The 16,059-nt window shown below is 37.1% G+C and overlaps 1 protein-coding gene across 10 annotated transcripts in view; it reads right to left on the bottom strand.

Annotated features, from left to right (window-relative positions):
* Positions 1 to 16,059, bottom strand: part of Mbd5 (methyl-CpG binding domain protein 5) — a 353,158-nt gene that overhangs the window by 45,070 nt on the left and 292,029 nt on the right. For 9 of the 10 annotated variants that reach the window (XR_013108584.1, XM_076928716.1, XM_076928718.1 and 6 more), the window contains 2 exons: positions 14,865 to 15,045; positions 7,992 to 10,127 (listed from right to left, as the gene is read on the bottom strand). Coding sequence is in view for 9 of the 10 variants with exons in the window: in XM_076928716.1 (XP_076784831.1) it covers positions 7,992 to 10,127; positions 14,865 to 15,045 (2,317 nt within the window). In the remaining variant the exon portion in view is untranslated. The remainder of the gene's footprint in view (positions 1 to 7,991; positions 10,128 to 14,864; positions 15,046 to 16,059) is intronic. The other variant, XM_076928719.1, reaches the window with a different exon arrangement.

Raw genomic sequence — 16,059 nt, 5'->3', positions numbered from 1 at the left:
ATAGGCTAAAGAAATTGAGGGATTTACCAAAGGTATTTCTCATTATTAAATTCTTAAGACGTTTAATTTGCTTTAGTTTTAGAATTGCTTTTGCCTCTTCTGATTTGTCTCCCTGGTCACCAAGACTGCTTGAGAGAAGTTCATATTGTGATCAACCGTGTTATATATATGTCTACCTCTTAAATATTACTATTGTTAATAATGTATGTGTGAAAAAAGCCCATACCGAGCAGATCAATGAAGTGTTTAAAAAAATGTCACTAACCAGTTTGATTCACTTAACTCTAATTTTGAATGAATATTATTTTGTATTAAGAACTCTTCTAAACTGAAATTGCCACACTGCCATGAAACTCAAGAGCTTAAGAAAAATACGAGACTTATGAAAAATAGTAAGTCCAATGAATAATATTCCTCCACTGTTTGACCTTTATGATTTGCTTTGCTAACTGTACTTTCACTGTAAACAGGTCAAAAGTAATCCTTAATAAAAATAAATCCTTCTAGAGATAAAATATGCTCCATAAGTTTAATATATTTTTAGTTCTCAGTTCCACTGAAATATGAAAAAGTGTCTTCTACATTTAAGGGACTGTTTTTTTAATGATAACAGAGTAAATTGAAAGATAACTTTTATAAGAAACCTAAGTATTGCAGTAAAACTTTATTAATATTTTCAAGCCTTAGTGACAGCCACATTAGTGTGCATTTAGATAAACACTCCAACTTCACCCTTCTGTTTTGGATTCTAACACAGATTCTTGATATTCCCAGCTAAGTAGTAGGGAGACAGAGGAAGGGACCTGTAGTTATTTTGTTAAAGGGACCCCCCTCACCATAAAAAGCACACTGAAGATGGAGAATGGAGAAGGAAGCAATTGCAAGACCCAAGGAAATGTTCCTTTCCCTTAATAAATGCTGGAATAGAGAAGGTGGCAGGCAAAAAGAGATGTAAGCCTACATTTTAGGATGTTAGGGAGACCAGTCTCTAGATATGATCAAATGAATTCAGAAAAAGAAAAAAAGTACATATGTGATTCTAGTCTTTCTCTTCTGGTGCTGGGGATGGAACCAGGACTTCATGTCTGCTATGCAGCAGTTTTCTACTCAAAGCCACATCCCCATCCTGATCAATACCCAGAATGTATTAGAATTACTTTAAAAATATTTGGGAAGTGTCAGATTGGCCAAGTCACAAAGTTCATTTGGTTTTCTGTAAACATGATATTTGTGTGATGGCAAGACCTGGAAAAGGAGGTTAAATGTCTTGGTGGGATTTGTTTTCTGCCTGTGCATGAGTGAGTTAAAATGCATCATTAAGTATCAATTAGAAGTTTCATTTCAAGAGACTATACTGAGCTTTTAATATAGTCAACTTCATATCATATATCCTATTTTATCTGCAACTCTAAAATTATAGTGCCTAGTTTATCACAGGTGCTCAATAAACACTGAATTATTTCATGAATATTCTAAAATGACTGTATCATGCCAATGAGCTACGAAAGACAATTTATTATGCTCCAAATCGTATTTTATTTTGAGAAATGAAATACAACATTTGGAGAACATTGTAGTGTTATTTTCAAAAAGTCTTTCTGATAGCTTATGCACATAAGTGTTAGTGGGTGCTACAATCACTTCAGTGTGTCATGATTGTGATTAAACATTTGTGTGGAAAGTGGAGTAGGTGGAATGAGGCTGAAAATACCAGACTACAGTGTTTTTTTATTTTTAAACTTTCATTTGCTATACATTAAAATGCTTAGTAGACTGTAAAGCCAGCAATCTAAAAAACATTGTGTGTGTGTATGTGTGCATGTATGCGAGTACACGCCATGGTGGCTATAAGATCAAAGGGGCATTTACAAGAGTGGAAGCTCCCCTTCCACCATGTGAGGCTGGGTTTGGCAGCAAGCACTTTTATCTGCAGAGCCATCTGGCAGGCTCTAGTGAGTTTCTTTTGTAGGAAGAAACTGAAAAGCACTACTTTAGGATCAGGTCTCTGGGCTGCTCCATCACTGAGTTGTACTCTCCAGAGTTGTGCTGCCAGTGAACCCCACACCATGGTATAGGATGAATGCTCACGCCTGTGCCTATGGGTGCATCTCCCTGGACCAGTTCCGACTTTTGAGGCTTTCAGCAGCTCTTCTGGATTTCTATTTTTGGTTTAACTTCTAGGTTATAAAAGGTGAGTTGTTACTTTGAAAGATAATTAAAAAAAAAAAACATTTTTACTCTTTGCTTGGCTGGCACTGATTGTTATATTCATAGGATGTAAGAGTTTTATAATTTTGAATTATTTAGGGCTACATAAATGTGGAAATGAAATCTACTGTGACAGGGATATATTTTAGCATTGTTTTTTGTAAGTCATTCTTTTGTAGGGTTGATATTACTTCCTAATATCTGGATACTTTTTGAGCCAACTTAAGTATTTTTGGACCAGATTTTAGTAAAAAATAGCTTAGGCATCTCCTTGGGAACTGGAAGAATTGGTGGTTGTGTAAGAATGCTTAATATATTACAATGGAATAAAGTCTTCCAACTAGTATACTAGAACAATTTATTTCTTTAAAGGTACAAAGTAGATCACTGAACCAGCAAACATCGTATCACTGAGCTTTGTCATAACTCTTGGTTACAAATTACTTAATGTCTGAAGTAAAAACATATTTTAACTCCTCTTGCATACAAGGAAACATTAAGCCTATACTATGTAAACAGAACACGTGGTGTAACCCTGATATGAGGATACCTGAAGGACTGAGACACTGCCTATAGTGAAAACATCTCGTCAATATAAAAGGATTCATTCTGCAAAACATTAAGGAAGAGATTTTCAAGCAGTTTGTTGTCTGGTTAAATAACAAAAACACAGAGCACTTAAAACTTGCAAATCATGAGCATGACAAGGGAAAGAGACCCCGGGCTTTAAAAAAACTTAGGTTGAAATGTTTCCGCTAGAAACCAGCATCAGACCAGTTACAACTGTCACGGTGCCCTGCCACCTTCTTCAGGCTAACAAACACCTCACAGCTGCCTCTTCAACATGGTCATCTCTCCCTGTCTGCACTTGTAATCTCCTCTGGGAAGGGCAGGGAATAACTTCCCTTTGCTTTTTTTTACTGGCATGGTATGACAATAAATACACTGAGCTAATACACTAAGTAGATTTTTGTGGTCTATTTCATGGTCTTATACCTACCAATTAATTAGCTGTCCTGAGTTTCAAATGCATTTTGTGCTAAATGAAAACATTTTTGTTTGCAAGTAAGAATTTACATAACACACACATATATGTACATACTCATGAACATATATTTATTCATAGGTTTATTTATATCTTGATGAGTTAATGCATAGACTTAAGGCAAATGTTTGTATGTTTCTCTTCTGTTACAAACCCATACTCCTGTCCCTCAGAGCATTATAATTTCATGTGCTTAAGCAGAGATGATTGTTTTTAACAGGAAAAAGAAGTATTTTCTAGTAAAAATATTTTACAGATTTATTATATGGAAAGCAGCATGGTTGTTACTAAGAATATTCATAAAATAATTTAAACCCTTCTGTTTGTACTCTGTGAAAGATCACAGGACCAAAAGAGGGACTAGTGGTATGGCTGTAAGCAGAACCTGGGTTACGGCACAGGTGCTTTTGTTATTTGGTAAGCAGATTGAAGCAGACTGGTAAGCTTGCAGACTGGTAAGCCTGCTTAAGTTTTCTGGTCAAGAACACTTGATTTTTAAACTTCCCTCTAAACTGGAACACCATACTTAGGTGCTGAACTTTGTCTCTCAAAAAAAAAAAAAAAAAAACTAAAAATTTTGTTTGCATGTGCTATGTGTGTGGGTCTGAGTTTGTGTGGGGTTTGGAGGTCACTGTGAGTTGTTTTCCTTAATTGTTCTGCATTGTACTTCCTGAGACGGAGTTTCTTACTAAACCCGAGACTTACTGATTTGGCAAGATTAGCCCAAGGGGTCTTTCTCTGCCTTCTAACACTAGGATTACAGGACTGTGCCACTACGTATGGCTTTTCACATGGGTGTTGGGGCTCCAAAGTCAGGTCTCTTGCTTTCACAGTAAACACTTTGCTGACATTTTCGAGGCTCCTGACATTTATTTTAAATGTCCATGACCTACACATTTCCAGAGCAGTGTGGTGGCACTCTGTGTCTGAATTAAGGTAGGGGACTTTGAGGTCTAGTTTCTTGATCCACCAGAACAGTTCTTGACCATTTAAGCACATCACCAAGGATCTTAATGTTATGTACTAATTGGGGATATTAGGCTTCGCTTGCAAATTGATATTCAAAAGGTAAGAGATACTTGCATACACTTCAATACAGAATATTCAGAAGCATTCATGGAAAGGTAACTTAATTAAAAAGCACATAGCTTTACGTTTTTAGAATAAAGAAATTTAGTATTTTTATATAATCACATAATCTTTGCCTCCAATTGCTATAATTGAACTGAATGCTTAAAAATGTGAATACAGAATTCACATATAGGCTTACAAACCAATATCTGTAGAGTTTAAGGCAGAATGATTCTTCTTAGAAGACGTTCTGAGGGGCTAGAGGGATGGTCAGTGGGTAAGGGCATCTGGCATGCAGGCTTAGCCACTTGAGGTCAAACCCTGGCGCCCACTGAAGTGGAAGGTGAGAACAGACTTCAGAGTTGCCTCTGACAGCCACGTGTGCTGTGGCGCATGCTTGCCTTCCCCACAGCATGGAAACACACAATAATAAAAAAAAAAAAGTCTTTTGAAAATTAGTTATTAATTGAATTAAGCACAAGAGCAAGTCATTTCTTAATGACTTCGTGTTGTATTTCTGATTTATACATAAAAGACTGAGCAAGGCACTGGAGTGAGGTCACCTGTGGTTAGGCGTTGCGGAGAAAGTAGGGTTGGATGACGCTTCCTATCATCCTGCCACTGCACCACCATGCCATGCAAGACTCAAAGAGCTGACATCATCCTGCTTTGAAGGTCTACAGAAACATTACCCACAGGGACCCAATCCTTCATCAGTTAGAAAGGTCACCCAAAATAGTTCACATATTCAGGGAATTCTCTTGATACTCTGAACAGCTCATCTGCACTGACAGAAACATTGTAATCATGTGTGCTATGATATCAGACTCCAAAGAAAGAAGGGGAAAAAAAAGAGCTATCTTTTATCTAAAAGTATATTAAAAATTTACATCTGTGGATTGTCACATGACTTAATGTGCTATTTGAAAAGGAAAACAGTAATTCTGGAGACATTTCAGATGAACTTATGTAGCTGAGAAGGTGATATTTCAGGATCAGAGAAACCTGAGTTCTAATACTGGTTAAGTTAGAAGATTTTGGTTAGTGAGGGTGTCTGAGGTTCAAGTTTCTCATCTGTTAAATGAAGACAACATTTTATACTAGGGGCATCTAGGTTATGAATAATGCATGGACCACTTGGCAAACAACAGGTATTCCATGATAGTTATTTGCAGGATTTTACAAATGAAATATGGTAGCACATGGTTTCAATTCCAGCACTCAAGGCCAAGACAGAAAGATCATGAGTTTGACTTCAGCATGAGCTGTGTACCTTACCTCAACACAGGAAAAGACCAAAGGGGGCATTTCTCTACTGTTACAACAAAAGCTGTACTATCCTGTTGCTTCATTCTGAATGCCCAACATCACTGATCAACTGGGTATTAATGAAAGAATAAATACCAGTGTAGACAGGTACTTATGCTAGGCAATTATGATAGTACATTCAGTTGACATAATTTACTTCATAACAAAAAGAATTATGGGGTTAAAATCTTTTTCAGTATTTACCTTACCAAAAGAGTTCATCAGTAAGTCAATCCATTTTCATAACCAGTTGATCTCTACACAATTGGTATTTAACTTTATTAGGTCTAATATTTTCAAAATTTTAACTGACCTAGATTTTTACTACGTGTACACTTCATGCTAGCCTACACATGCTCAGCCATATGCACCACATTGCTCAACATTTATTAGTCTTTTAGGTATTCATATGCTAAAGCTTTTCTTATTTATATTAATAAACTTTCAGCCCATATGCCTTGATACCCCAGTATCAATCTAGGTTATATATTTATATGAATAAATGAAACAAGAAAATAAATCACCAAGGCTATATAAAATAGGTCTAAACTTGACAATCAGAAGAAACAAGAATATAAATAAATGTCTTTCCCATAATATAAACATAGAAATACATCATTATTGAAACATACATTTGCACATATGAATGTAGACCTGACATGAAGCGGACTATGATAAGGGGTATAAAAACTGAATAATAAATGACACTAACAATGTTTCACCCAAATGACGGAAGGCATGCTCAATAAATATGGTACATCTTAAAACACTTACAGACTTACTGTTGATTTAATTTCTAAGTGCATATATTAAACTTTTATTTGTACAGTATTAGCTAAAACAGCACGAGTCAGCGAGAAGTTGGAAGCCCATTATGCACCCTTAAAACACAAAGTTTCAAGAGGGTCTTTAAACTAAGAATATAAGAAGGCACTAGTCATTTCAAATCATTTTAAACCTGCGTTCTTTTTTTTTTTTAAACACAGGAGATAGTTGTGCAGTTCTTCATAGAATACTGACATCCAAACAACACAAAACACGAATGGTGAAAGATGGCAGTGTAAGGTGGCAACACCAGGAAAGAAAACACTTGACTTTACCTGTAACAGACATGTGGATGGGAACACTTCCCGCACAGTGGTATATGCAGCCTACACACATCTACATGGTAGCATATTAGCAAAGGTCTCAGCAGTTTTCTCATCAGGAAGAGCGGCCTGGTCTTTATTTACTTTGTGGTGTTGGGATTGACCTCGGGATCTTGTGTACGCTGGACAAGGGATCTCCCACTGAGCTAACTCCAACCTTGGACGGTTTAGTCTTTAAATCCTGCTCATTTAAAATATGAGTGCTAATGTCCCTGTCCTCCTCTTTTATTACCAACTTGATGTTTCCTACGCATCTGAAAGCATTAGTGTTACATTCTGAGTATTTTCTCTTATATTTCCATGATCCACTTTTCTGTTGCTTGAATGATTTACATCTCTAGTGTTACAGTATAGTTTTTATAATGATTTCTAAAGATTTTATTGTGCAAAACACAGTTTTTCTAATGTGTTATTTTTGTATAAACTTGTTTCTATTAATGGTGCATGAAGATTTATAATTATTTGGGTTCAAAACCTTAATATGGATGCTAAAAATATAGTTCAGCTCTATGAGAAACTTTAAAGCAGTTCCATGATAAAAAATTCTGGAAATCAGGTTTTCAAGCCTCATTTTATTAGAAAATTTAAATTATTATTATTTTTTTTTAAAAAGGAAGTAGCCAATATCCATGTTTGAATTTTCTTGAACAAATAGTAAAGGGCAGCAAGCTACGGTAAGAAACACATTAGAAGACAACTCAGCACTTCACACAGCCTCTAGCGACCCTTCCTACCCAGTGACCTATTTCTGTTGAGCAGCAAGAAAAAAAGAAATTCATTTCTCTTTGCCTTTCTGGATTTTCCAAGATGAGCTTCATTTACCTGTGTACAGACCAAAGCTAGGTAAACAACTTCTATATTGGCAAAAGCCAAGGACACATCTCATGAAACAGGACACCTTGCCTTCGGCGGCTTCCTTTGCAGTGTACAGTCCAATGGTTATGAAATCAATTGAAAGTCAAACAATATTCAAAAATGACACAGATGGACAACAAATAACAAGAACACATGGAATCTCCTTAGTTGGTATTCTTTCTAAAAGACAAGTCCTTATCATTCTGTAAATAAAATTATAAATACTAAAGAAATGAAAAGAATTTTCACAATGGGGAAAGGAACATCTCTTATCATAATAAATATTTTGGTACAAAAATTTAAAAACTGTAGAAAACTTTAGTACCTTTGGGTACTTTTTTCTAATAAAATCATACCTGCTTCAGAACTTGTTTGATTATAGCTGCTAACAATGCTGTTTGGTATCACTGGAGTGGAGGACGTTGAAATTCTTGACTGAGGTGGGTTGGGATGTAATGAGTTTCCTAAAGCCATGCCCGACTGACTGAGCATCCCACAGTTCCCGCTAGCCTGAATCTGATTTATTAAACCTGCAAGATGGTGGTTGGGGACTGGACTGTTACTGTGAACAAAGTTAGTGTTTGCATTGTGGCAGTGCACGGCTTCCCCTCTCAAAGGTATGCTCTGTGTCAGTGAATTCTGAAGAACAGTGGCATTCATATTAGGATCTGGAAAATGCAGCTGGTTAGCAGAGCAAGGCAAAGCAGTATTTGATCCCCCACAACCCGGGGTACTATTGCTACTCAAGTGAGAGCTTTGACAACTCATAGACTGTAGTAACTGAGACATTGAACTGATGGGAAATGACCCCTGCCCATGCTTCCTTAGCAAGTCAGGTCCAGGTTTAGGAGCTGCAGAACTATCCATTTGAGACTGTCTGAGCAAACTTAACACTGTGCTGGGTGGTTGCTTTCTTTTCCGTAATGAGTCTTTTTGCTGAGACATCAACTTATCTCTTAGTGCTGCTCGACCACTTTGACCTTCACCTGTTGGGAGAAGCATGTTGGCAGTTGGAGGGAACATGGTGTTTAAAGTGCTGTGTCCTTCAGTGTTGCCGCTGCTGGCAACAGCTCCAGAACTGTTACTGCTGCTACTGTTGTTACCAGCAAGTTTGTTTTGATTTGCTAGCTGTGCTTTGGCTGCTGCTGAGAGTAAACTACTTGCTGGAAAGGAGGCAGCATTGTGCTGGTTCAAGATCTGATTTAAAGGCATTCCCAGCAAACCAGGCTGACTCTTTACAGAACCATTTCCGGCAGGTGCAGTAGGAAACGCTGCACTGCTTGGGGTATTGAGTACATTACTCATTCCAGCAATTAATGGGTTAGGGATATCCTTGTACTGATGATGTCCATCAGACTTGGTAGAAGGGCTTGATGGCATTGATGGCCTTGGGGAACCTATTGTTGACCTTGGTGACCTAGGTGGAACCTTTATGCCACTACAAGTGGCCTGGGGTCCTACAGGTGGCATCATGAAATTTCCATGATCTGATGATGTGGAAGATGAGCGTGATCTTTGGGGCGATGCCTCAATCCTTCCAATTCCAGTCCCCATCATGTGCACTGGGGATGTCACTGGAGAAGGGGACAGGGAGGTTGAAGCTGAATGCTGAATTCTTTGTACATGACTCCCATGATTCATATGACCAGGTTTTACAGTTGGCAAAGGGAGATTACTTGGCAAAGGAACAACAGCAGGAGGCATGCTTACATTCATCACAGGTACCTGAGAGTGGACATTTGAATGGAAACTGGTTGGATTAATGATAATAGGGTTCTGATTCACTGGTTTACTAGGAATAGGGTCAAGAATGCCAAGTGGATCTTTCTCAGATGTTAATGGCTTTTTCTGAAGAGCACAAGAAGGTGGAGGAGGGGGAGGTGGGCCTTGGGGTGGTTTGTGGTGGAACATTGCTCGTGGTATTTCCATATTAGTTGAAAAACTACACATTGGTTTTTTCATTACTGGACTCTTTGTAGTCAAGGTTGGGGAAAGAGGTATATTAGTTCTTCCAGCCATTGCACAGGATGACTGTACGGGAGAACCATGTAGCATTACTGAAGGTGGAGAAAGAGGAGTCCTACTCAGGTGAATAGGACTGGAATTGGGAGCTCCATGAAAACCAGGGTTATTTCGTGTGAAGACATCAGGGCTTCCAAGTGGGTCAGTCCTCGGAGAGATTGAGCCATCTCCATAGATTTGGGAACCTGATGATGCTGGGCTGGGTAGGCCTCCGTGGCTGCCACGAAATGGAGATTTCTGTCCATGCTCACTACTGCCCAATCTCTGGCGGGGGTAGACAGGGTGGAGTTCCTGCTGCTGGCTTCCAGGCAGGTCTTGCATGTATAGCCTTCCCATGGCATTTGATGATCCAGTCATTAACTTGAAAGGATTCTTACATTCCGGCATTACAGAATTTGTAATTCCTTCATGAGACTTGTTTCTTACTGATCTTGGAGTTGCCGCTCGTGAAGGTACTACTGGAGTTGCATCTGATGTGAAAGAGAAAAAGACTTTTGTTAATGGTCTCAATTATTTTGTGTTGGGAAGAAGAGAGGAAAGAGAAGGTTGCAGAGGGTAAGACAAGGACACCTGGGAATGTGGAGTTGCAAGTGAAAGCTAACTGACTGTACATAGTTAAAATAATTTTGTAAGCTATATTAAACTCTGATTTAAACAAAGTATATTATTCATCCTTAACTGAGAAAAGGTTCTTAGCAACTACTTATTATCCTTGTTTACTCCTTGTCTGCTAAGAATGCATGGCCACAACCGTCAGTACAGGCTGACATTAGTCATTTTAATATTCAGAATTTGAAAAACCAAGACTGACAGCCCAGATGGTAATGGCAGTGTTGCTGTTTTGCTGCATTTGTAATTTTTAAGAACAATCACAACAGAAAACTTGTAATCTTTGTGGCATTTTTTTTTTTCTGGAGGTGCATAAGTAAATTGCTATTTGCATAAGACAATGAGTTACTCTGTAACTGTTTCGGTTACTTGACTAAAACCTCCTGAGATGCTATGAAAACAGTTCCTTACCCTAGAATTTGTTGCAGTGAGAGCAAGGCTCTTAGTTTCTGTGATTTGAGTAAATGATGTTTCAGTTTTTTTACTGCAGCAGTGATAACAAGAATACATGTAGTGTATAACCACGCTTAGCTTCCTGGATAGGAACTATCTGTAAGTCTGTATAACACAATTTCTTAGTTTGTTCTTATTGTGAAGACAGCTTTAGCTAACCAGCTTGGTTAAGATATTATAGTCCTTTTCTAAGGACGGACTTCTCATGTAAAATGTAGTTGGATATTAGAGCTTTCAGGACTGGGTTGCAATCCAGTATTCTCTTTCACATCAGCTCATTTCTCCATCTTTTCAGAATCCCTTCAGTTCCTTTGGAGATCAGACAGAATACAGGCCACAAAAGCAAGCCGGCTCATCATACAGAATTTTCAGCCTATCATGTCAGAATTTTAGATTTAAGATTTTTTAAAAAAAAATTGTAGGGTCCTAAGAATACTTAAGTATTTTATAATGTTGCACCTTCTAAAACAAAGATGGCAAATAGTACTCTCATATGCCAATTCCCATTAATTTGTGTTGGCTGCTTAGAGAGCAGTGTTGAAAAGAACACTGTGAGAGCTGTGCTCTGTGAGGAACGGCAGTCTGCTAAGGCACAGGGGATGAAAGTGCCACCAATCATACTGTGTATTTGCTGTATCTATTTTGAGACTTAAAAGCATATTAGCAATTATACTTAGATTCATTTGCAATCATAGGTGTACTTAGGGGTAATTACACACTTAAAATGAATCAACTTCTACTATTTGCAAGAGAGTATACAGGTCAAATCATACAATAACTTTTAAGACAGCATTTCTCTACCATGGGCATAGATTCTAGCATAGAGAGGAGTGAGCATATGTTCCCATTCCTGAGTGGAATATGTGGACTTTCTGATTCTAGTATGCTAGAGGTTCTTTGAAAGAGTAATTATGTTGGGACTAAATAACATAACAGAAGACAGAGGATACACTTAACTGAGGCTGATATTCTTGTTAAGGAACAATGGATTAAGATATGTGGTTTATGGTATTTGGTGGATAGTGAGAATAGAGTTAAATGTGGTAGCATCACTAGCAAGACCATGTATTCTGTATAGTAATACAAATCACCTGCTTTCATTTTTTTTAAAATTATCAATATATTTATATAATTATCTATAGTCCCATAATTAAGATATGGATAGTAGTGGCATTTTTTTTATATTCAGCTAACAGAATTTATATAATAGTTGTGGTTTAGAAAGGATTTCTTCTATATCCGGGGAAAAATTATTATCTTTAAAATAATAGGAATGTTAAGTAGATAAGAGTCAGGCTGATGTTTAATGACGGGGCTAAAGTACAGTTAGCAAGTGTGAAATCTTGGTGCTGGCCAGGTACTGTCAAGTATATACAGGTAGAACATTTAAAAGAACAAATGGAAATGAAGTTAACATTTATGCTAAAGGAAGGTGAAAGCTGCTCTGCACATCTGAATGTTTAATTACTTAAACCTCAGTTTATGACAGCATGCAGTTAGGAAATGAAGGTCAAGTGTGAAGCTAGTAAAACTACACTTAACTCAACAAAGCTCACTGATCTAAAAGGAGATGCAACACACTTCTCATGGAATCTTCAATTTCAAGAACGGAACTTGTATGTACAGGTACAGGCAAAGTTCTAGAACACAATTCTGCTAGGGGTTTCAGAGCAACAGTTGAGACTGCACAGGCAGGCAAATGTTGGGATTCAGGAGGATATGAAATCAGCATGTTAAGACGGCCCAACACTGTACAGAGGCCCTGGGTTGAGTTCCTAGCACCCACACGGCACCTGACCACATCTGTGGCTCCAGTTCCAGGAGATCAGATATCCTTATCTGACCTCTGCTGGCACCAGGCATGTACATGGTGCACAGATATACAGGCAGCCTTAAATCTAAAAACAAGCACATATGCAAATGTGCAAAATGCATGCAAAGTGGTTAATAGTTTAAATAACTTATTACTATCAAATGTTCGTTTTTACTGTTAGAGTCAATGTGAACTTAGACCCTACATTTTGTTGTTAGGAGAAAAGTTCCCTGAAAGCTCTGCTTTTCTTACCAGCCTCAGTGGAACACTTCTTTTGACTACTCCTTGTTCGAAGTTAGTGGGTTATTGTATAGAAGCTCTATGTGAACAGCAACTAAATGCCAATTTTTCTTTCTCTGCATTCTTGGTCTGAGTCCTTTTAGTTATTTGTATGATATACAAATCTTTCTGCATCCAGGGCTATCATTGGTTTGGCTCTAGTTTATTTATTATTATTTAATCTCCTACTCAACTCAGATTATTTTCCATGCCATTCACTGTTTATGGCATATATGGTATGTAGTTATGGGATAAAGTTTCTATTCTTTTTATATGTAAACTATTTTTCAAAGCTAGTCTTGATTTGACTTCTGCCATACAACCTCAGGTGATGGTTAGATACATCATGGTGATACTTTTCAGAACTTTGTAGAACAGAATCAGCTGTCCATCGAACAGACACTTGGGAGCTTGGCTGGATTTGTTTGAGTTACTGTTTCAACGTCAGATAGGCTAATATTATTTTGAAGGTAGTTTACGTGAATGTTATGAGCAGAAGTTCCTCGGCCTCAAATAATCCCACAGAGTACAAATCAATCATTAGGAAAAAAAATACCCTAACAGTGAGAAAGTCAAATGGACCCAATCTTAAGCAAGTAATCAAATTTAATGTTATCAACACAGGATTAGCTGACATTATGTGCTTCTTGATGAAGATAAGACATCATTCACATAGCATTCCTGCCAAACTGGGTGTAAATGTAATATGATGAAACAATTAAGAAATCCAAACTGAGGAACATTCTGCAAAACTAGCCCATGTGCCTGAAAAATGTCAATGTGATGAAAGATTGACACAAACTGGGGGATTGAAGATTATAGAAATGTAAAAGCCTCAATGTACAATCTTACAGTGTGCAATCTTGGGTTATATTCTAAAACAGTAATGAACTTTTAAAAAAGCTAGCAGGGTTAGTAGTAGGAACATAAAGGGAATATAGGCTACAGATTATTTTATCAGTGTCATTGGATTGTGGTGGCACAGGAGAATATGCTTTACCTTTACACACAGATGATATACTACATCCTTCTTCCTCAGTGAGTACCTGATGATACCAAGAATATTTATGTACAGCCTGGAAGATCAAACTTCACAGCACAGGGGAATTCAACAAATACCCTGGCACTTTTCTGTACCTATGCAATTTTTTTTTTTTTAAACAAAGGAAAGTGTCAGGGCTAGTGAGGTGGCTCAGTGAGTAAAGCCACTTGCTACCAGCTCTGACAACCTGAGTTTGACCCATGAGAGAGAGTCTGCTCTTGCAAGTTGCCTTCTGACCTTCACATATGCACCCTGACCATGCATATGCATGCATACACAAACACACTTCATACACAGATGTACTAAAAATTTTACTTAAAAAAAAAGAGGTGTGTGTGTGTTGTGGGAGTGTGCCATAAAAAAGCTCTTGGCCAAATGATTTGTATTTGGGTAGGTACTTAATAAATAGCTATTATGATTTAAAAAAAAGGTAACATGGTTAATTTCTTTTTATTTACCTGTGATTGAAAATGGACTTTCTCATGAATTATATCCTGGTTGCAATTCCCTTTAGCTCTACTCCCCCCAGTTTCTCCCTGCCCATCTGGATCCTCCCCCATCTGTCTCCCATTAGAAAGCAGCTTCTAAGGGATAATAATAAAATAAAACATAGTAAGATAAAACACACTTGTAATAATATTGGTAAGCTATATTTAGGACTTGATTTTATCCACTGAAATCTAGCCCTATATAAGTAGATGTTTTCTATAAAACAACGTAGCCTTTATTCCTGTTAGCTTTTCTGTATGCAGACACACAGAATTTTAATTTGCTGGTTAGTATTGATTTTGATTATGCAACTATATGTTATGAATAAGAAAATTTGAAAAACATATCCACGGTAATTTTTTTTCAAAGAAAATTTGCTGTTTGTACTCAAAATGTTAGAACACACAAAACTGTGGATGTTCAAAATAGATACTAAGAGACCCCTTGCAAGGTGATTTTTAGCTATTTTTTCTCTTGGAATGGAGTCAGGAGATTTCCTAACCCTGCAACAATATTACATACTTGTTCCTCCTCCAGGACTGGTGAGCACCAGAGAAGGATGTGGGGCCTCCATGCTTTTATGGAGTGTGGCCACTGCAATGATTTTTCTTTTATGTATGCATAGCTTTGTGACATCATCATCTGCCTTAACATCTTCTGCAGTTCTCTGCTTCACAGCAGCTCCAGGATCAAAATTAAACACCTGGAAAAAAACCACAGATTCTGTTTATAGTATGTCTATGAAACATTTAATAGAAAAACCTCTTGTTTACACAGAGATATGCTGTGCATAGATTAAGCTACAAATAGGAATTAAGCCTTTAAGGTTTTAAATGGAAGGAAAACAACTTTACATAATTTAAAAATACTTCTGGCCAAATAATATTTTTTTTTTAGTGACAGACAATGAAAATTATACAAATTTTATAATAGTTAATTTAATTAAAGACCGGGAAAGGTATAAAATCTAATGATGTTTATAATTTAGGCACTTCCTGATGGTGTGACAGCACAGAAACAAATGGAGCACACTGTGAAAGACGTGAAAAGCCACAGCATCCTACATCCTTATTTTCACTACAGCATTCCCGTCTGCTTATTCTCCCTGTTGCTTACTTTTATTGCTATATTAATATTACCTCCTTCTTGATATGAAAATCTATTGCATGTCAAAAATTCTTATTATAAAAATGACTTTTAAAAATATGGTAATATACAAAAGAAAAAGGTGTTTATTAATCTTTAGTTTAAAAATTAGTACTAAAAACACATTTCAGAGAATAATTATCTATTTTTATACTGAATAATATTTCACCATCTTCAATTATATTGCTTTTTTACTTTGTAAAGCAGTAAAACTGCTTCATATTTTTATGATGAGAGTTGAACTTTGTGATTTTAAGAGTATCTGTGGCAGGTTTACCAATACCAGTGCAAAGAATAGCATTACAGATTTGAGTAGCCATAGTAGGGAATGAACATACTGTATATAAGCAAAGCTCCAATAAAAGGTACAATGAAAGTCAATATGTCACCTCTGAAAATGAATCAAATTATTTTTTCCTAATATTTAAGCATTCCAAAGTGCAATAATTGAAATGAATGTAAGCTAGAAAACTACTGTAAAAGGGAGATGCCAGATGAGAAAAGCAAATACATGAAATGATTCCACCCACGCCCAGGCTGAAACCCTGCTGTAGCTCTGCTGTAAATGGTT

Source organism: Arvicanthis niloticus, chromosome 2 (genome assembly GCF_011762505.2).
Source record: "Arvicanthis niloticus isolate mArvNil1 chromosome 2, mArvNil1.pat.X, whole genome shotgun sequence".
Lineage (NCBI taxonomy): Eukaryota > Metazoa > Chordata > Mammalia > Rodentia > Muridae > Arvicanthis > Arvicanthis niloticus.
Note: the sequence above shows the minus strand (reverse complement) of the source record. Positions and strands in the feature narration are given on the sequence as shown.